The sequence below is a fragment of the Glandiceps talaboti genome, chromosome 5, assembly GCF_964340395.1.
Source record: "Glandiceps talaboti chromosome 5, keGlaTala1.1, whole genome shotgun sequence".
Taxonomy (NCBI): domain Eukaryota; kingdom Metazoa; phylum Hemichordata; class Enteropneusta; family Spengelidae; genus Glandiceps; species Glandiceps talaboti.
Window position 1 is genome coordinate 26,377,674 of NC_135553.1, and position 23,784 is coordinate 26,401,457.

At 34.7% G+C, this 23,784-nt stretch overlaps 2 protein-coding genes across 2 annotated transcripts in view; one reads left to right on the forward strand and one right to left on the reverse strand.

The window, feature by feature from the left end:
* Window positions 1–12,617, reverse strand: part of LOC144435075 (transmembrane channel-like protein 5) — an 84,344-nt gene extending 71,727 nt beyond the window's left edge. The window contains exon 1 of the mRNA XM_078123622.1: window positions 12,513–12,617. The gene's annotated coding sequence lies outside the window, so the exon portion shown is untranslated. The remainder of the gene's footprint in view (window positions 1–12,512) is intronic.
* Window positions 12,618–12,760: 143 nt separating this feature from the next.
* Window positions 12,761–23,784, forward strand: part of LOC144435045 (transmembrane channel-like protein 7) — a 38,380-nt gene continuing 27,356 nt past the window's right edge. The window contains exons 1-2 of the mRNA XM_078123587.1: window positions 12,761–12,876; window positions 16,518–16,791. Coding sequence (XP_077979713.1) covers window positions 16,640–16,791 — 152 coding nt within the window. The 5' untranslated portion in view covers window positions 12,761–12,876; window positions 16,518–16,639. The remainder of the gene's footprint in view (window positions 12,877–16,517; window positions 16,792–23,784) is intronic.

Below are 23,784 nucleotides of genomic sequence, written 5' to 3' on the forward strand. Positions count from 1 at the left end.
ACGAAACTGACTGGTCCCTGACATGTGTTTGAAACTGTTTGTCATGATTTGACAAGTGTCCTGGTTGGAGAGGTACGAGCAGGTTGAACAGTATACTCGAACCTGTGCATCATTTCCCTGCCAAGAAATGTTTTTTCTAGCAGCAGTGGTCCATCTTTTTTTTCCATCACCCACTCATATCCGGATTTTTTTTAAGCAAATCCATTTGGCATTTTTTTCCCCAAAATCTTCCAAGGCGCCCCCCCCCCCCAGGATATCAAATGGTCCACCCCTAAAACATACATGTGTATGTCACAGCTGTGTGGTATTACTATTAGTGTCACAGTATAAGGATAACAACATGTTGAAACATGTATGTATGAATTCAATCTATCAATATTGTGACATGAAAATTAAGCTTATCAAATTATGATAGTATTGAATTCAACAATTCCATAACATGTCTTGCAAAGTTTACAGCAAAACTTGTCAAATTATGATAGTAATGAATTCAATGATTCCCAAAACATGTCTTGCAAAGTTTACAGCAAAACTTATCAAATTATGATAGTATTGAATTCAATGATTTACTAACATTCTTTGCAAACTTTTACCAATATCAAATTTTACAGTTCATGCATACTCATCTCCATACCAGTGTGCCCTCTAATGATAACCAAATTTTGTTGTGAGTCAAATGAGAAAAAAATGGCATTTCTTGCAAGTCACCACATAGTAAGAGATAGGGGAACAACACATTTTGATGCGTTACTAGAAATTGTGTGCATCAGTGGAGCGTCAAATTGACTTAAAGGACACACTGATGTATATGTACATGTATACTAATCTATATCATACAAATACATCTACACTGTAATAACCAGTAAGTATGAAAAGCATTCATTTTTCTACAACTGCTGACATCAGACCGTGGACAAATGGAAACTTATTGATAAAATGACACTCATATAATTTATGCTTTAAGATAATTGTTCTTTTTTTTTGGGAATGGGTGGGTTAAAAGACAACACTAGAAGATATATGCTATGAGTTGGAATGTCTATTGTACAGTGCAGGTAAGATATATGCTATGAGTTGGAATGTCTATTGTACAGTGCAGGTAAGATATATGCTATGTCTATTGTACAGTGCAGGTAAGATATATGCTATGTCTATTGTACAGTACAGGTATTAAAGATATATGCTATGTCTATTGTACAGTACAGGTAAGATATATGCTATGTCTATTGTACAGTACAGGTAAGATATATGCTATGTCTATTGTACAGTACAGGTAAGATATATGCTATGTCTATTGTACAGTACAGGTAAGATATATGCTATGTCTATTGTACAGTACAGGTAAGATATATGCTATGTCTATTGTACAGTACAGGTAAGATATATGCTATGTCTATTGTACAGTACAGGTAAGATATATGCTATGTCTATTGTACAGTACAGGTAAGATATATGCTATGTCTATTGTACAGTACAGGTAAGATATATGCTATGTCTATTGTACAGTACAGGTAAGATATATGCTATGTCTATTGTACAGTACAGGTAAGATATATGCTATGTCTATTGTACAGTACAGGTAAGATATATGCTATGTCTATTGTACAGTACAGGTAAGATATATGCTATGTCTATTGTACAGTACAGGTAAGATATATGCTATGTCTATTGTACAGTACAGGTAAGATATATGCTATGTCTATTGTACAGTACAGGTAAGATATATGCTATGTCTATTGTACAGTACAGGTATGGCAACTATGCATGCATACACAAACACTAATATGGAGACAAGTGTGTTAGCCCAGAGTAGTCAATGGGTAAAATCTGACGTCACAACACAATATTTTACAATCTACACTGACTTCCCATCACAATTGTCCAAGATTTCCAAAACTGTATACAATAGAAGCACATACATACATGTACATTTAGATATATGTGTGTGTGTGTGTGTGTGTGTGTGTGTGTGTGTGTGTGTGTGTGTGTGTGTGTGTGTGCAAACACATCAACACACAGACAGACACACATACAACATGTACAATACATGTACACAGTGAATTATTTTCCAACTGGTCAACAGCATTGTTAACCCTGATAGCCAAGTCTTTGAACTGCAGTGTCACAAACAGACAGAGAGACAGACAGAGAGACAGAGACAGAGAGATGGACAGACAGACAGACAGACAGACAGACAGACAGACAGACAGACAGACACACACACACACACACACACACACACACACACACACACACACACACACACACACACACACACACACACACACACACACACACACACACACAGTTTGTCTACCAGTAGTTAAATTTATTCTACTCTGTAAATCTAATATTTGACAAACATCTCATAAACGAATTACTTGCTACTTCCTTGAAGTTTGTTGTGACTGCAATAAACTTTTATGATGGCAGCTTTTACCATTCTAGTATTTCAAAAGAGATTCTTTTACATGTATTTATGTATCAGTTTCACTTCACACTGCACAATGTATGTAGATCAAACATAGAAACTACATTTACTACTATTACCTATTCAAGCTACAATACAGAGGATGTTATAGATCAATATATAATTTTAGACACTGCAAACAGCTTTCATCGATTCAAACACCAGCCATTGGCCATCTGGACAATTATTAGTTTTTGTACATCCAACTTTTAAAAATATTCTGCCATTAAACATGCTCAGGTAGACACATCTGTGTGCAAGTATGTGTTTTGTATATTTAGTGTCCTATTCACTGCTGTTGTGTTTTATACATGCAGTGTCCTATTCACTGCTGTTGTGTTTTGTACATGCAGTGTAATATTCACTGCTGTTGTGTTTTGTACATGTAGTGTCCTATTCACTGCTGTTGTGTTTTGTACATGTAGTGTCCTATTCACTGCTGTTGTGTTTTGTACATGTAGTGTCCTATTCACTGCTGTTGTGTTTTGTACATGTAGTGTCCTATTCACTGCTGTTGTGTTTTGTACATGCAGTGTAATATTCACTGCTGTTGTGTTTTGTACATGTAGTGTCCTATTCACTGCTGTTGTGTTTTGTACATGTAGTGTCCTATTCACTGCTGTTGTGTTTTGTACATGTAGTGTCCTATTCACTGCTGTTGTGTTTTGTACATGTAGTGTCCTATTCACTGCTGTTGTGTTTTATACATGTAGTGTCCTATTCACTGCTGTTGTGTTTTGTACATGTAGTGTCCTATTCACTGCTGTTGTGTTTTATACATGTAGTGTCCTATTCACTGCTGTTGTGTTTTATACATGTAGTGTCCTATTCACTGCTGTTGTGTTTTGTACATGTAGTGTCCTATTCACTGCTGTTGTGTTTTGTACATGTAGTGTCCTATTCACTGCTGTTGTGTTTTGTACATGTAGTGTCCTATTCACTGCTGTTGTGTTTTATACATGTAGTGTCCTATTCTGTTGTGTTTTATACATGTAGTGTCCTATTCACTGCTGTTGTGTTTTGTACATGTAGTGTCCTATTCACTGCTGTTGTGCTTTATACATGTAGTGTCCTATTCTGTTGTGTTTTGTACATGTAGTGTCCTATTCACTGCTGTTGTGTTTTATACATGTAGTGTCCTATTCTGTTGTGTTTTGTACATGTAGTGTCCTATTCACTGCTGTTGTGTTTTGTACATGTAGTGTCCTATTCTGTTGTGTTTTGTACATGTAGTGTCCTATTCACTGCTGTTGTGTTTTGTACATGTAGTGTCCTATTCACTGCTGTTGTGTTTTGTACATGTAGTGTCCTATTCACTGCTGTTGTGTTTTATACATGTAGTGTCCTATTCTGTTGTGTTTTATACATGTAGTGTCCTATTCACTGCTGTTGTGTTTTATACATGCAGTGTCCTATTCACTGCTGTTGTGTTTTGTACATGCAGTGTCCTATTCACTGCTGTTGTGTTTTGTACATGTAGTGTCCTATTCTGTTGTGTTTTATACATGTAGTGTCCTATTTTGTTGTGTTTTGTACATGTAGTGTCCTATTCACTGCTGTTGTGTTTTATACATGTAGTGTCCTATTCTGTTGTGTTTTATACATGTAGTGTCCTATTCACTGCTGTTGTGTTTTATACATGTAGTGTCCTATTCTGTTGTGTTTTATACATGTAGTGTCCTATTCACTGCTGTTGTGTTTTATACATGCAGTGTCCTATTCACTGCTGTTGTGTTTTGTACATGCAGTGTCCTATTCACTGCTGTTGTGTTTTGTACATGTAGTGTCCTATTCACTGCTGTTGTGTTTTGTACATGTAGTGTCCTATTCACTGCTGTTGTGTTTTGTACATGTAGTGTCCTATTCACTGCTGTTGTGTTTTGTACATGCAGTGTCCTATTCACTGCTGTTGTGTTTTGTACATGTAGTGTCCTATTCACTGCTGTTGTGTTTTGTACATGTAGTGTCCTATTTTGTTGTGTTTTGTACATGTAGTGTCCTATTCACTGCTGTTGTGTTTTGTACATGTAATGTCCTATTCACTGCTGTTGTGTTTTGTACATGTAGTGTCCTATTCACTGCTGTTGTGTTTTATACATGTAGTGTCCTATTCTGTTGTGTTTTGTACATGTAGTGTCCTATTCTGTTGTGTTTTATACATGTAGTGTCCTATTCTGTTGTGTTTTGTACATGTAGTGTCCTATTCACTGCTGTTGTGTTTTATACATGTAGTGTCCTATTCTGTTGTGTTTTGTACATGTAGTGTCCTATTCTGTTGTGTTTTATACATGTAGTGTCCTATTCTGTTGTGTTTTATACATGTAGTGTCCTATTCACTGCTGTTGTGTTTTGTACATGTAGTGTCCTATTCTGTTGTGTTTTGTACATGTAGTGTCCTATTCACTGCTGTTGTGTTTTATACATGTAGTGTCCTATTCTGTTGTGTTTTGTACATGTAGTGTCCTATTCACTGCTGTTGTGTTTTGTACATGTAGTGTCCTATTCACTGTTGTTGTGTTTTATACATGTAGTGTCCTATTCTGTTGTGTTTTGTACATGTAGTGTCCTATTCACTGCTGTTGTGTTTTGTACATGTAGTGTCCTATTCACTGCTGTTGTGTTTTATACATGTAGTGTCCTATTCTGTTGTGTTTTGTACATGTAGTGTCCTATTCACTGCTGTTGTGTTTTGTACATGTAGTGTCCTATTCACTGCTGTTGTGTTTTGTACATGTAGTGTCCTATTCACTGCTGTTGTGTTTTGTACATGTAGTGTCCTATTCTGTTGTGTTTTGTACATGTAGTGTCCTATTCACTGCTGTTGTGTTTTGTACATGTAGTGTCCTATTCACTGCTGTTGTGTTTTGTACATGTAGTGTCCTATTCACTGCTGTTGTGTTTTGTACATGTAGTGTCCTATTCTGTTGTGTTTTGTACATGTAGTGTCCTATTCACTGCTGTTGTGTTTTGTACATGTAGTGTCCTATTTTGTTGTGTTTTGTACATGTAGTGTCCTATTCACTGCTGTTGTGTTTTGTACATGTAGTGTCCTATTCACTGCTGTTGTGTTTTATACATGTAGTGTCCTATTCACTGCTGTTGTGTTTTGTACATGTAGTGTCCTATTCTGTTGTGTTTTATACATGTAGTGTCATATTCACTGCTGTTGTGTTTTGTACATGTAGTGTCCTATTCTGTTGTGTTTTGTACATGTAGTGTCCTATTCACTGCTGTTGTGTTTTGTACATGTAGTGTCCTATTCACTGCTGTTGTGTTTTGTACATGCAGTGTCCTATTCACTGCTGTTGTGTTTTGTACATGCAGTGTCCTATTCACTGCTGTTGTGTTTTGTACATGTAGTGTCCTATTCACTGCTGTTGTGTTTTGTACATGTAGTGTCCTATTCACTGCTGTTGTGTTTTGTACATGTAGTGTCCTATTCACTGCTGTTGTGTTTTGTACATGCAGTGTCCTATTCACTGCTGTTGTGTTTTGTACATGTAGTGTCCTATTCACTTTTGATGTGTTTTGTACATGTAGTGTCCTATTCACTTTTGATGTGTTTTGTACATGTAGTGTCCTATTCTGTTGTGTTTTGTACATGCAGTGTCCTATTCACTGCTGTTGTGTTTTATACATGTAGTGTCCTATTCACTGCTGTTGTGTTTTGTACATGTAGTGTCCTATTCACTTTTGATGTGTTTTGTACATGTAGTGTCCTATTCACTGCTGTTGTGTTTTATACATGTAGTGTCCTATTCACTGCTGTTGTGTTTTGTACATGCAGTGTCCTATTCTGTTGTGTTTTGTACATGTAGTGTCCTATTCTGTTGTGTTTTGTACATGTAGTGTCCTATTCACTGCTGTTGTGTTTTGTACATGTAGTGTCCTATTCTGTTGTGTTTTGTACATGTAGTGTCCTATTCACTGCTGTTGTGTTTTGTACATGTAGTGTCCTATTCACTGCTGTTGTGTTTTGTACATGCAGTGTCCTATTCACTGCTGTTGTGTTATGTACTGTGGTTGAGTTTTCTAATGTGATAGATTGATATCTGCTGGTATCCTGATGTCTGAAAATGTACAATATCTATAAAACATACTGGTACGTATGTAACTTTCTTTGCATCTATATACATAGTGTACCAAGTAGAATAGTACACATAACTTTCTGTATTAGAAATTGTACCATGTAGTTTAATGGTATAAATATTTGAACTGTCAGTATTTCTTTTCTTTTGACATCATAATTATCTGATTGTTTGATCAGCAATCATTTTCATTTTTAAGTCAATTTTTTCTCAAGTCAGTCATATCAACTTACTTCTGAGTACCGGTATATATACCAAATGGTTCAAATGTTTGTTCTGGTCTTCGATAGGCATTCTACATGCTTATCAACAGCTGTCATTTTGAAGTATGAACACTACATATTTCATAATTGTAATTTAGTACTTTGGACGTACATTGTACATGTAGACAGTGGGGTCGGATTTAAGATTTAAATGAATGTAAGTTTTATAGTAGCAGTGCTAATATCAATACAAGGGTTCCCTACAATTTTATCATGTTTATGGTCTTTGAATACAAGTTGAAATTCATTAACATATAATTCTAACTGACTTTTCTAGGAAGAAACTGAGTACCATACATGTATGTGGTACATGTGAGATGACATCATTCTAGATTACCAGTGTTGTCTCCCCTTGCACAAGATCACAATAATGGTCAAGATCATCAAACAACTAGCCTACTTTATAAGTACTTGTACACTTGAGGGACTAAGGCTACTACACTATTTCAGATATCCTAACTGCCATTTTGATTTTTGGAATTGAACAAATTAAAATAGACATTGTAGCTCAACTGTACAGTTTTTAAAATTGTTTATCCACCTGCTGATCCATACCAGGTATACATTTAGGTGAATGATTACCCAGTTTCCTATCCAGCCCTGTTGTTATCTTTGCAATATATGCAATCATTTGGCTGTTGCTATGGGTGTGGTCATGTTGCTAGACATATTTACATATTTTTTTTGGATGTTCGTTTATTTCTCTATGAATACTTGATGTTATGTTTGTGAAATACATAATTGTTTGGTTGTTGCTAAGGGTGTGGTCATGGTTGCTAGGGCCGATTGTGTCAACATGTTTTGAACAAAACTTGCAGAATATTATTTCTAGAAATATCTCAGCAAGTTTCAGTCTCATTGACAAGTGCTTTTTGAAATATAATTTTTTGACCAAATTGCACATTTTTACAACTAATTTGAATATCACGGATGAGATCATTATTATATATGCTTAAATCTCTTCATCTATACACCCCAGATGCATCCCTATGAAATCTCAGCCCAATTTGCTAAGCAGTTTTGGAATTAAAGATGTTTGACCAAAAAGAAAATTGTTAAGCCCTAATTTGCAGATTCAGAATTTCAGACCAATCTGTCCAGTAGACCAAAAATGACACCACACCATGCCATTAGCACTACTGAACCTTATCAGTTCAGTTGTGTTAAAAATGGCAGTTAGGATAGCTGGAATAGTGTAGTAGTATTAGTCATTTGTATTGAGTCTATAGGTAGGCTATTAGCCTAAGGACAGTGAGGATTAATATTTACAATGTAACTATTCAACTTTAAGCTGTATTTATTGTATCTCTACATGAAACACTGGACAGAGTGAAATGAAACTAATTTTCTTTTTATTTGGAACTAAACTTAAATTGCCTTCATACATAGCTTTAGACTATTCATATGCTATACTCACAATGTTACATACAAGAATAAAAAAAATGCCAATAATTCAAGTCATAATAATTATATATTCATCTTGGAGTTTTAATAATTTTTTTTATTTTAATCACATTGTTATACAGTTTGTTTGTTTGTCAAACAACGACAGGAAAATAAGAAATACAAATGACTGTCCATATAGATATTACAATTCTATTAATGTCAACCGATATCATTTCAACCACCTGTTGTACAGTTGTTTATTTGTAATACTTAACGGTAAATATACAATGTGTCTCAGAATTAAACTCTTTAGAGTTAGGCTGTTACTTTGTTTAAGAAACTTCCAACCTAAAATTAATTTTAAAAATCTGGGGTTACTATACTCATTTTTAATTAGAGGTCAAAGTGATATCAAATTTTAAAATGTAGTTATTTTACAATCCAATATCACAGCCAGAACTCTATACGAAATGTAAGGATTGACATATTTTCTTGAAAACATTATCTATAGTGAACCCCAAAATATCTTTAATTATTTCAAATTGACCTAATGCAAAGTTTGGAGAAAATTGAATTAACCATACAGGCATCGCTTGATACAAATTAGCCAACACATTGAAAATATTATACCTTGATAGTAAATGTACAAATATACTGTTCGAAAGTATGGGAAACTGACTTGAAATGTTGAAAATTAGAAACAGTAAAAGGTTGTGCTAACATTTTTTCCTGGATTTCTTCCTTGTTTGGGAGTGGCTTTCTCTGTATTGTTTGCATACTACTTAGTATCAAATAACTCTACCCTCTATTGTGAGTCACAAGAAAAATGTATAAAGTAGCCTTGATGTGGTGTTGTGGGGAGTTACAACTTTCTAGGATATCACATACACATCACAACACTGTAACCCAAAAGTCAAAGTGGGCAACGGCAGTAAATCATGTCAGAAGGCCATACAATTAAATGTATATTGAACTCAGAAGGCTTTACTAAATGCAGAGGTATATCAAACTGCTGGTCCATAATGTTGAGGAGAAATGTGGACTATGGAAAATATCCAACTGTGTAACCCAAAATACTGCAACAACAGCAGTGTATGTGTAACTACCAGCAGGATAGGTAAATTAAACGCTGCTGTTCCTAAATATTGAGAAGTAATGTCACACAATGGTTAAATGTATTACATTTGGCATGAGAGTATTGATAGTGGTTTTAGGCAAATGTATCAATGCATCTTAGGATACTGTACATGTATGTTGCAAAATATTGAGGAGAAATATGGAAAGGTCAAATTCTTTACACATGGAAAAAAGTAAGGATATCATCATTTTTTCCCTATGTTATTGTAAGTTTGTTTGAAAACCTATTTATATTGATAGCGTTCTCTATTGTATACTTATTACCATCTTCACTAATCAACACAACCATTTTACCTTCATTTACATTAAAATGTACAAGATTCAATGCCATGATTTTTTTTCAGTCTCAAAAATATTATCTACTCAGTTGTGCATCATGTCTCTACTACTGATTTTGGCAATTTGTTGGATCAATGTATGACAACACATTTATTCATTATGTATACAGCAAACTAAATATCAAATAAAAAGATGACAGATGCTTGCCATGTAATTAAATAATTACAAAAAAAAGCTTGAAACTCAAACTCTTACATGTATCTAAATGGAGTCAGGGAGAAATTTGATGAAAGTGATGTCATACAACATAAAACATATACATTTGTCTGTCTGTCTTACAAACACTATGACAAACAAATAGCTATTAACTAAATCAACATATCACATCTAGTTTGTTTCATAACTCTATTCATACACTGTGATAGGATTACATATTGTTATATTGTGGCACCTTGGTACCATATCACAGCATATTATTCTCAGTCAATCACCTTTCCATACACTAAATAAATGACCTCAATGTCACTTTGAAACTGCATTAATTCCACTACAGTTTATTTTGTGGTCTAGTCTTCCTGACCAATCTATAGTAACAATATTTTATTTCAAAGTCTTTCTACAATTTCACCTTCAGATTTAAGGATTCACATTTAGGTGTAAAAGACACTGGTCCTTTGACTCCACTGATATACTAATTTGGTGAACTCCTGATTGGAACTGAATCCTTTATCTGATCATTTCAAGTTGTCCTGCAAAATGTACTTCTGCCCTCGAAATTACTTCAAAATGTTACTTGTACCTGTATTCATGTCATTGGTTTATAGAAAATTAGAATAGGAAGGGTGATTCTCCATAACCACTGACCCCTGACACTTTAGATTAATTTGTAATTTGTGGCACCTGATAATTTTAGAGGACACCCATTGTGTTTTTTGCTGAGGGTGGTAAGTAGATAAAATCTACCAGGATTCCTCAGTCACTTTGCGAGGGTTCTGAAACAAAGTTTGGGTAAATTAATTGTATGGGGAAACTCAATCTGATTGACGTCTGATGTAGAATACACATCATTATTTTTTGGGGGCTGTTACGTTTACTGTCGTTTGTTCTTTTGTGAGTGCTTGTTACATACATCTGACACAACACCATAGGTTTTCCCAAACCTAATCTCGTAATTACGAGTAGCCAACCTGAATCCGTCTTACAATATAACATTCAACATTTGAAATTGAAAGAAAGAGAGCGACCAAAAAATAACATTGTATCAAGTGTATTGTTTGGATACATATCTATACCTGACAATTTGTGTGAATTGTTAGCTTGTAAGGGTTTGGCAATAGAAATTTAAATTCCAACACTGTAAACCATTTTTATTTGAATGTCAAAATTATTTAGCTAATAGTAATAGACTCAAGTGTAGCATTCAGATGCTGATAATACTTTAATTTCAGTGTTTGCTTTTGCCAATGACTGGAAAATGACCCATACTAATCTTTTGACCATCCCTGATTTGGGAGTCTGTATCAAGACTATGTGTGTATTATTTTCTGTGACCTAATCATGAGGCTCAAGTGAAACTGGGAGATAGGATTACAACACACATGGCCTCCTATTTCGTTTTCCTTACTCACTTAAATTTCCATGTATCACAAGGTATGTCCTTGGTTACCTACTAGCCAAATCAAAGCAGCAATTTCAGAAACCATCAGTCAGCCATAAAGTAGTTATTGGTCACTTGGGATTATTTACATCACAAATATAGAAAACATGCTGTCCTATTCACCTCGATATTGTAGTAGTCAATGTATTACTATACACATACCAGATTCTGCAGAATTTAGACTGATATTTACTATATATGGAATATGGATGGTTGAATTTGAAAATGTATGAAATTAAGGTGGAAATCAAATGATATTAAATCTTAGTGTTTGTTATTATCTGATGGTAATAGTAAATCACAAACTTTGTAAGATTATTTCTCAGGTAATTTTGAGTACACAGTTAAGATGTACTTCTCTCTAGCCTCAGCATGAACAGATGAGGACTCCACTACAAAAGCACCCTGTTACATTTTGTAATGAGGTGCTAATATAGTGTTAATATATAGCCTTATAGGGTAAATTATTTTGTCAGTACATAACAATAGCAAACAGTAATATCTAGAAGTTGGAGTCGCATTCAAGGTAATCACACATTAATTATTGTCTGATGTTTATGCGATAAACAAGGGATATTAAATTCCCATAGCAAATATAAAATTCCCAGAAAATAAAACTGATTTTTCAACCAATATCTGTACTGGGTGGGGTTAGTTGTTTATGTTATGTAATAGTATTTATTGAGGTATCGACAGACGAGGATCACCTTGAGATACGAACCGTTCCGGTTTCAACCATGAATCCATGATGGTTCAACCGTACTCTCCGTGCTTACCACAGTGATGCGTTTACTATGAATAGACCAAGCAAACAAACTCTGGTTTAATCCATATCGTAACTCGACAGTCGACAAGAAAGGTTTCGATTTTGGTGATTGGTGTGATCAGGATCACTGCATACATACGTACCTATGCTATGATTCGGGATTCCACATGATCTTTGAAATCTGCCACCGTGACCTCATGTTTCAAATTTGGTGATTAGCTTTACAGAAACCAGTAATACATATTACAAAAAAATGTCTCTTTAGTGATTTATTTTAGAAAATAACGTACGAAGCGTGACTATAACTAGTAATGTTGTTAATTCATCAGGAGACATCTGTGTAAATATTGTTGATTGTTGTTGTTTGCCCACAAACTCGAATCCATAAAAAAACGTTTGAAACCTTTGCGGTTATATCTTGTCTAAAAATGTATCTTTCAACATTAAGGATCGTGGTAAGACGTACCTTTTACTACTGTATGGATCCGGTGGATAGTTATCCCAGCTTCTGTTTGACGCCGTGAACTTCACCGTTCATGAAACTGTACACGACGTGTAAACCAGGAAGTTGCTTCACCGGGTATAGAAAACTGTATAGAGGGCGCTCTACCACCGATCTAGCTTGGACTTCTGTCCAATCAAAAACTTTTGTATATCATTGAATAAATAGAGATAACGCCCATTCGAAGAAATGTGAATAAGTATCCGGCTCTATAACTCACTCACCGGGACCGAAGAGATTTCCCCCAGTAAACTTTACCCACTTTCGCATTCGTCAAATGTTACTCGGTCATAACTACAACTACAACTTCGAGTTCAAGCGCATACAGGTAGGGCCAAATGCTAGTATTAGTAATATACAATGTAATAGACCTACAGAATTTAACATTCTATTTCTAAATATTCATTTCACCGACAACACATGTTTTGCCAACGTTTCACTTTATCATACGATTTCACTTTCTATCAGTCATCTGACAAGACACACTTTTGTATTTATTGTATTTCTATAAAGAGTGTATATTGTAAGTTCAGATGATAAACAGCCTCTTGCGAAATTCCTTTCTGATACGTGTACATTTTGACAGATCTCTCCAGTAGCTAGCTACATGAGTATTTTAATGTGACATTTGTCTATATATCTATACCATGCTTTTCATATGTTATAAGTAGTAAAGCATGTTATGTGTGTATCCGCGAATGGGTTTATTGCAACAACCTTGATCGGAACCTTGCTAGAAGCTTACGGCACCTGAGACAGCTAACTTGAAATCCCAAACTATAGCTATAATCCAAACCTGTTGATTCAACAATCATATTTTACGTTCATATAGCCCTATGATCCGATTTTATTTTTTGTGCAATTGCCGACTAGTATTGACTGACTCAAGATGACCTTCGCCCCCTAGTGTTTGATGTTGAACTGCGAGTGTGATTCAGACTGTACGTCATGCATATGGTATTCTGTATGATTTACCTGCTGACCGTGACGTCATACATGTAACACAGACAAGGAAAAAACAAATGTCAACTCGGAAGTTGCTATGCTCAACACAACGTTGACATACTCGTCAAAAATTGCATGCTAGATCGTGAAATCTGAAATTTCAGCAACGACTCAGTATTTTTAATAACTGTCTGATGAAATGACTGATTGATTGATTGATTGATTGATTGATTGATTGATTGATTGATTGATTGATTGATTGATTGATTGATTGATTGATTGATTGATTGATTGATTGATTGATTGATTGATTGATTGAATGAATGATTGGTTGATTGATTGATTGATTGATTGATTGATTGATTGATTGATTGATTGATTGATTAAGTCACTCATTCATTCATTCATTCATTTATCCATCCATCCATCCATTCATTCATTCATTCATTCATTCATTCATTCATTCATTCATTCATTCATTCATTCATTCACTCATTCATTCATTCATTCATAACGATGAGTCACGCTAGCTTTGAAAATATCCGCTGCGAGGCGGACTCTGTTGTAATTGTCAAAGTCGGTACACCATGCCATTTTTCTGTTACTATTTTGTCAATTTTGTAATTTCAAAGACCTACTACATCACTGTAATTTCACTGTACGTCTGGGTTAGCAGTAGTCCTGCTTACAGACGGTGCACGAGTCTATATTACTGACTTGACTCTAAGGAGTTAGGAGGGACAGAATCGAGTCCCGGATTACTCCGTATGCAAGCAGGACTAGGTTAGCAGCAATACTTGTAACGTATTTGGTTGTTTGCTTGTGTTCGTTTTATGTTTTTTGTTTGTTTGTTTGTTTGTTTGTTTGGTTGGTTGTTTGTTTGTTTGTCTGTTTGTTTGTTTGTTTGTTTGTATGTTTGTTTGTTTGTTTTATGCTAGTTTGTTTTGTTTTGTTGGTGGTGGTTTTTGGGGGTTTTTAAGGGTGGGGTGGGGTTGTTTTGGGATTGTTTTATTTTTGTTTTAAATTGACTTTAAAAAGGCCTCTCATGTTTGCGGGCAACACCCCGGAACGACAAAAATCTCTATGGTAACAAGTATTTCAGCTAAGGGAGCTGTCATCATTTACGACCGGGGGGTCGGAGGAATTGCTTCGAAAATCCACAAAATTTGAGTGACCCACCCATCCACCTGGTTTTGAATTTTTTTCGTAACCCCCCTCCTTGACACAACATTTTTTCATAACCCCCCCCCACCCAACACCACCACCACCACTACCACCACCACCATTTTACCGTCATCATAACTCATTAAATTGAGGTTGAGTGTTCCATTGAAACACCACATGCACACACACTCACACACATGTATACATATGCATACATATGTACGTAGAAAGAAATGCATAAGGAACTAATAAACATGTACGTGTACATACATACATACATACATACATACATACATACATACATACATACATACATACATACATACATACATACATACATACATACATACACACACACACACACACACACACACACACACACACACACATACATACATACATACAATATAAAACTTTTTATTTTGAATATGAATTTCCTTATAATGTTATGGATGTAGCATATTTCAAGAGGAAGGGAAATTTGAATTTAGGTGGTATTAGTTGAATCAAGTTTGAGAGAGCCATGTGGGGGTGGGTACGGGAGGGGTTTTCCCCCTCCCATCCCAGAGATTTTTGAATGTCAAGGACTAAAAGAATGCTTTCTGGTGCTATTTTAACATGTACAATTTTGAGTAGCCACCCCCCTTTCACTCCCCAATTTTTGGGTACCCCCACTTTCACTTCCCAGTTAATGAGTGAACCCCCGCTAAATTCCTTCGAACCCCCCGGTCGTAAATAATGACGGCTCCCTAAAGACATTTGTCTTCGTCAGCTCCCTTATACATGTTCAAGTTATTACTACAAAAACGTAGCCTGAGACTGTCGTCTGAAAAATTATAAAGTGTAAATAGTACAGTATCAGCATCAACAAAACACGATGATCCAACCAGAGTTGTTTTTGTATATTACATCTCAGACCACTAAAACGTTAATGGTCTGAGATTACATGTAACGTCAGTGTGGTCAAAGCATGGTCAAAGTCAGAGTGTGAGTGTAGTTCAAAACAGTGATATAAGTTTTATATATAACAGTGTAAAATCTGATGTTGTGAAAGCGGCTATTTCGATTACTCGGAACCCGGTGAATAAAAGCATCTTGCCACTTTCACATACATCAGATTTTAATGACATTGGATGACCAAGGCTTCCAGTACAACATCAAAGTGGTTGAGCTGTTTAGACTGGTTGTCACAATAAATCCCTACCTAATTTACATAACAATAGTAATAGACAGTTTCAATGTACCCGTTTATTTTGCGCCACTTTATATGAATGTTTATGAATTTGTGTGATACATTCAGAAGAAAATATGCCATCTTATTATAAAATTACAATTACTGATATATGGAGGTATTTATATAAGGGCCCATAAAGAATGATGATGTTTTTTGTGTGAAATGGGTACCTTGGAAACTGGAAGCTACATGAGAAATTACTTTCCGCCATGTTGAAGTGAGGAAGTTGTTGTCATTGTTGGGGTAACATCGTTAAAATACAAGGGTCTGTAAATTATCTATATAGGAAGTTTTTAAAATGGCCCAAAACTATCCAAGCAGTACTTATGATAACGGGGGAAATGTTAATCAAGGTAAGAAATATGTATATTTGACTAATAGTGGGGATGTTTTAACGGGGCTGCGAACTCATTAAGAATTTATGCGAATGATGACGTAGCTCGAACAACTTTTACAAAGGGTACGTGGAAACAATTGCCAATTTGCAAATGAATTGACCGGCCATATGTGGCTGTGGTTACGTTGTATCTGCATTGTGACACGCATGCTTTTTTGCATAAACAATTGCTATTGTGTCTGTGCGATAACCCATCACACTGTATTCGGTGATTCTTGTGACGTTACAGGTAGCGTAAACGAATTTGGGGGCACTGGTGGTCGTACCAGTTATTACTCAGAATTACCAAGTCGACAACATAACCAATCACTTTCTGGGATTAATACCACGAGAAGTCGTTCAGCAACAAACATGGCACACAGGAGACGATCGACACTCCATCGGCAAAACGGGGATATCGAAATGCAAAATATGAACATCGAAAGAGACCCTGAAGAAGAAGAAGCAAGGGCTAAACAAATTCGAGACATGCCGACAACTATGGGCAAGAAACGCGAAATAAGGTATGTCACTATGTGTGAACAATTTTGCTGTTTATTGAAGATTTGGAAGGGTTTGGCAGACTCATACCACCCTGTTTGCAAGAAGTAAGCTGTGTCATATCAGTGGAAACGTTACACATATCCGCGGTTGATCAAAAACGAACAATATTTAGATAATTTACTACTACTTGTGGAAGGCCTTGACTTGAATTCATAATTCATGTGTCAATGCGAAAACGGCGTGCAGTACGGTGTGTGTGCGTTTTTAACATGGTTTTCATTCAATGTCGAAACTTGTCAAAATAAAATATACAACTAGCTAGTTTACTTTACTTTCACATGTTATAAGTGTATAAATTTTGTAACATTTCACACGCATTTGGCTTCTCGGGACAGAAGGAATGAATTAATAGGAGCATGGAAGGAGATGACACTTGAATGGTCTGGGTAGTAACAGAATATATGATGGATCATATGATTAATAGGAGTGCAATGAAATATAGCTGATAATGATAACCAAATATTCCAAAGTTCTTTGCTGACAATGATAACCAAATATTCCAAAGTATTAAAAGAACTTTGGAATATTTAGTTATCATTGTCAGCTATATTTCATTGCATGCCTATCATATGATCCATCATATATTCAGTTACTACCCAGACCATTCTAGTGTCATCTTCTTCCATGCCCTAGAAGCCAAATGCACATGAAATGTTATGAATAGAGTAAAACATTTGATAATAGATAGATGGTTGGATGGATAGATGGATAGACAGACAGACAGACAGACAGATAGATAGATAGATAGATAGATAGATAGATAGATAGATAGATAGATAGATAGATAGATAGATAGATAGATAGATAGATAGATAGATAGATAGATAGATAGATAGATAGATAGATAGATAGATAGATAACTGGACAGTCAGATAGCTAGATAGGCAGTTTGACAGACAGACAGACAGACACTGACAGATTTTGAATGTCAAATGTTAGGTCTACATGGATGTATAGTGGTCTGAGTGTTAGGTTAGGTTCAGTGGCAAGGGTGTGAAAATTGCAAACAAAAATCAATTTTGCTATTGGTACTGCTTGGTGATACAATTAATGTATCAAACAAACAGCTGACAATTTTTGACAATTCAAAATTATGATATTTGCATATCAGAACAACATGTACATGACTGTTGATGTAGATTTGTAGGCCAGGTTTATGTTAGACACAAACTAGTCCTGCTTGAATACAGAGTATTAAAGTCATCCCTTCCTTCTCTGGTGTTAATTGAGTGGAACGTGTGCACCATCTGCAAGCAGGACTAGGCACAAATATATGCTTTTGCGTACTTGAAGGATACAAAATGGGAATCCACCATCATTTCAGTCATCTTACATGTAGCTAATTTAAACAAAGAAGTCTAATCTCACAAGATGTGCTATGACACCACAGTGTTGTTGCTACATGTATCCATAGTTCATGCTATATTCATCATAAAAATTATTTTAAAACAATGTTTTCATTCAAGAACTACATAAATATTACATAATTTGACAGTAATATCATGTAATTTTAATAGCAAAGTTAACTTCCTGATCAATTATGGTCTAACACAGTAATTAATATTAGTAAGCTAATAAACGGTGTCATCCATCATAGAGTGTCAGTGAACAAGACTGACATTTTGCAGTTGAAAGTTCTCAGTTTATCAAATTATGTAGTCTGGATGACCAGAATGTGGTTGCTCACCACATTCTGAGTGAAGGTACGTTGTATAAATCGTAATGATCGATACTGTAGTGTATAGGAACTACAAATTATGTTGTCTGTATTGGTTAAAATTTTAGTTCTCAATTACTAATTATTAAGATTATTATTATCAATACTGCAGAGTATGTATATACATGTACAACAATTTGCAAATGTAACACATAAACACTTGAATTATGATTATAATATTTTGAAGGAAAAAAAACAATGGAGTGAGCCTCAATGTAATTTACTTATATTGTAGTAATACATGTAGTAAACAAAGGATGAACAATGCTGGTTTGAACAGTGTAAATTATAGACAGTATTTTTAAAACAGCATAAACATATATCAATGATAAGAAAATAGTTGTTTCTGTTTCTGCTTTTCTATTCTGCTTTGGTTGCAAACTACAGGTACAGCAGTAAAAATGAATCACAAGTGTGGAAGTTTGATTTTTCCATTCTTGTTTTGTTGAAATTGTAGTTTAATACATTTGTACATGTAGCTTTAATAGTATTCATCCTATTCTCTCTTCCATGGAATGGTCTCAAGTGTCTAAAAGCATGAAACCTACACTACCACTCCACTTACGGTCCATGGACATTGATTAGTTCCTACGAACTATTTCCATGGCCCTCACCAGAAATGTTCTATCCGTTGCTTTCAGAGTTTGTGTATATATTTTTCTCTTCTGGTGGAATAAATTTCAATTCAATTCAATTCAACTTTTCATGATCCTTAGCTGTCTATTGAGAATTTCATAGAAAACACTGTTGGAGTGTTTTGAAATGTGATAGTGTCAAACATGTATCTCTGTTAACTATTGTCCATTGGTGTTTATCAAATTTTCAATGTTTTCTAGATTCTCATCATAAATTATACCGTAAACCACTTTGATGTTTGATTTAAAAGACACTTCAGGAAGTCAGTACTTTCCATATTTACAGTCATTGACCTCCATTGTTCTTCTTTGTGGTGCAATAGAGGAAACCGTGCACCAAGTTGCTATCATAAAGTAGATTTAGTGACTGTTCACAACTTTACAGCTTGCCTCGTTGTTGGTAGCCATGGTTTCTATTTAAAATCATGCATCCAGAACTGTCAAGTTACACTTCGTGACTTGGAGAGATGAAAGGAAAGTGTTGACCTATGTGCAGATAATATGCATGCTTACATTTTTGTTTGTTAAACTACGTCATAGATATACCGTTCGTGATAGTCAAAAACAAATGGACCATGGTGATTTGAATGAGTCATTATGATATATTTCATTTTAGCATCAAAGTTTCTCTCTCTAGTAGTGTGGAGATGGGGTGTGGGGGTGGGAGGTATTTGTTTGTACACAATTAACTATGACAAGTTGAGCAAAACAGGATCAAATGTTACTAAACATACATGTATTTACATAGAGTTTCTCAGTTATCAACGTTATACAGTTAGTTGCTAAGTTTTTAGTATACATTATGACAGATAAAGGGTACCTGTGTGGTAATCATCAAACAATCAGACCATGACAAGTTTTAACTATCCCAGACTAGCTGGTATGATGATGCTATTTGGCTGAATACTGGGCATTGTCACTTGAACCAGATAGCCTTGTCTCATGGCTAAGTTTTAACAAATCTAGTCTGCCATTTTGTTCTTGGAATAGTCTGTACACAGGCTTTGGTGGCATTTGTCTGAACAAAATCAAGTGAAGAAAGCCAAGGCCAAATGTCTACCTGTAGACAGACTATTCTTGATATAGATCGGAGTGTTTATGGTACCATTATAATAAACATACCTGTAACCCCTACCCACCCACCTCTATCCTTTTTTATCAACACCTAATACCTTACTGGGTTTAACATGGTCTGCTTGCTAAGCTTGTCTTTACAGAATACTATAATGTTATTACTATTACTTGTGTATGGTGACTGTTGTTCAGTTTTAACCCCACAGCAAATATGTTACAATCAAAGTGCTATATTGTCAAACAAATATTTAAAAGTCCTAAATAGTATGCATGGTGTTTTCAAAACCAGATATGTCAAGTCTTAAATTCAAAATTTGAATGTTGCTAAGATCCATGTTAACACAAACTTGATATTGTGGAATTTATAACATATAATTCAACATGTTTCCTGGCCAACTGTCTGGAAATTAGGAAAAACACACACGTGTACAATTCATCTTGTTAGCCATGTAAAAGAAGTCTTTCTGTTTTTTTGTAATATGGGGGTAGTCATGGAGAACTGATGCTGCTTGCAGACCTAACATCTGTTCATCTATTGTATTTTGTTTTTCTAACAGGGTTAGAAGTCAATTTATTATGAGTGCACCACAAAACTGTAATTGTCCAGACTGGTTCTATTATGAGTTATTTCATTAAACCTTGCAGGATAGGATACATTGAAGTGGACAAAATCATTACATGTACACGTGGTATATTCACTGGCGGAAGTGAAATTTAACTTATTAGAAATGTAGAGGAAATGGAAAGGCAAGCAACTTATGTGTCAGTTCAGACCTTTTGATCAAATCTGAAATAACCCATATGGGTCAGTTTTACAAAGCAAAATAACCATTGATACTGGTAGTACTTTTAGAATTTTCACTTTATTTATAATTGTTCCAGCGAGTAACAGAGTTCTAATGAAAGTAATAATATTTTAATCGATGTAATTCCAGACGGCTAAAAAACAGGCTGTTTCTAATCTGAGACATTTGACGTACATGTAATTTATTTTATTTTGTCATCACATCTTAAGATTTTCTGTAATAAATCTTACTCACAGTCAGACTTAATGAAATAAATATTTAATTTTATATTGTAACATGATATCTCATACTAGTAGTCTAGAAAAAAGCCACAAGTTTTGAATTATTAATGTTTATAATTTGAGCTCACCAAATACACACCTGGTGCAGTTATCTGAAACTCTACAATGTACATGTACATTCATTTCTTTCTTGTTTTAAATATTCAATTACCAAAAAAATAACAATATAACAATGATTTATTTATTTTTTATTTTTTTTATTCAATAACATTTTTATTGGGCTTGTTACTACAAAGATAACTTGAAGATACATCTCTTTTTTGTAAATGGAAATTTCATAGTTATCACTTTCAAAAACTCTCTATTTCTTAATATGTGCATTTAATTTACTTTTTCTAACCACAATATGAAACTCTACACTCTGAATATTTTGCAAGTATGTTTTGTATGCCATCAAATCTGGTTGTTTTCTACAATTTGAAATATAAATATAATGTTTAGCAACAAATAAACACATAAAGTTCATCTCAAAACTACATAACAGGTCCACAATCATAAAATAAATAAATTAAAACAATGATTAATTAGGTTATATAGGACACATATCATCCCACGGAAAAGAAACATTTTGTAACTGCCAAATTGGTGATGTTTTGTGAAGAAAAACAAAACAAAATTGTTATTGTTTTAAGATAACAAAAAGGGTGGGTATATTTTATTATACCAAACTATAAATGGTTTTTAAATGTACCTACATTTTTTTAGTGCCTGTCTAACTATAATGCACTTTGAAAACTTCTTTGCATTTTAAATTTAGATAGGGATTTCAAGAACTATCAAGGTAGTTTGTTGATTCAGGGAATGCAATTTTACACTAACTGTTCAAAGTATTAAATATGGACCACAGTGTTTCAGACAAAAGAAAAGATGACAGGCTGTAGATGGCCTTCATCCAAACAGAAGGCTGTCTTGGTTTTGTGTTTTGATTTTGAAGGACTTTTCATGATCTGTTGTCATCTGTTCTTTGCATGTAATTTTATTAATATATTATATTTAGTTTTTCTTTGGAGGAAAAAAAATAACAATTCAGGAATGCCAACATTTAACCTTCTTATTATACATATACATGTATATATGTTATTCCATTTTAGTAAACATTTGGTTCCACATTTCAAGAATTTATGTGGAACCAGCCTCCTGCTTCATTATCAAACTACCTGCCTTCCATGTTCAAGATGTTATACTAAAAACTGTATTGTTGTTGGACTGACCCTGGCTCAGAATAGTAGATATGACAGAAGTCAGTCAGTTGTGCAGAACATTCTGGCATTATAGTAAGACTGATCTGAGCCTAAGCAAAATATTCAGATTGAAGATTTCATGCCAAAGAACTTGTTCTCCAGATCAGAAAGATTTGTTTCTGTTAGCCACTGACGTCAACAAAAGAGTGATATAACAAGGCTGAGTTGGTCACCTATTGTGTGCTATTGTTGAAGTGATTGAAAGGCAAAGCATTGACACAGGTTTATAAGAGTAGGTTGACATTGTCATTACTGTGTTATGGTGGACACCAGAACTAAATAGAGACTAGGCAACCTATCAACAGACTAAACTATTAGACTTGTATAACAATGCCACTGAACAACATCATAAAGTAATAACATTGGTAGTTAAAAACATGAAAACATGGATGAATGATGAAGAGCAAAAACAGAGCGTTAATCTTGTCTGAAAACAGTTAGATCTTGTTATAAACCAACAGAATAGGTATTACATGAAGTATGATGAATATATGAATAATTGATGTCTTACTTTGCATTTACTTTTACTTGGAATGAATGGTTATGGCTGAAAATTAGCAGTAGTCCTGGACACATGCATGTATAAGATGTAGACTACTAAATATCATATCAATTGCACCAAACTTATAAGTTATATTAAGGTGGTTTCCTGTCTGTTTGACCAGTGGAAATTAAAAGCTCCTGTAGCTGCAGCAGTTCACTTGGCTAAATCTGACCACCAAGCATAGAAGTTGTTAAATTCATACAAAAATTATGAACTATCAAATTTACATTGTGTGTGGTGGTCATCTGCTACATCTATGGAAACCAATTGAAGATTTTAACTGTTCACTTGGTTAAACTGGACTATCAAGCATAGAGCCTAGAGGTTAAATTTATATAAGGACTATCAAATTTATAGGGTACTTGTCTGTAGATCAATGGAAGTGATAGAAAACTGCAGCAATGGGTTCACTTGGCTAAATTGGACTATCAAGAATGGAAGTTAAATTTAAGCTCTGCATAATTTATGATAGTAGTGGAGAAATAATCTCTTCTGTACATGATCTTGTCTGCTATTAAACTTAACGTTGCACTCTGTACATACATGTATTACCTTGTCTGCAATGTCACTACTATTTTGCAAGCAGTGGAAAACTTCAATAATTTGATATTGACTGTACACAACCTTGCCTGCCAGTGCAAGGTTGTCATCGGCT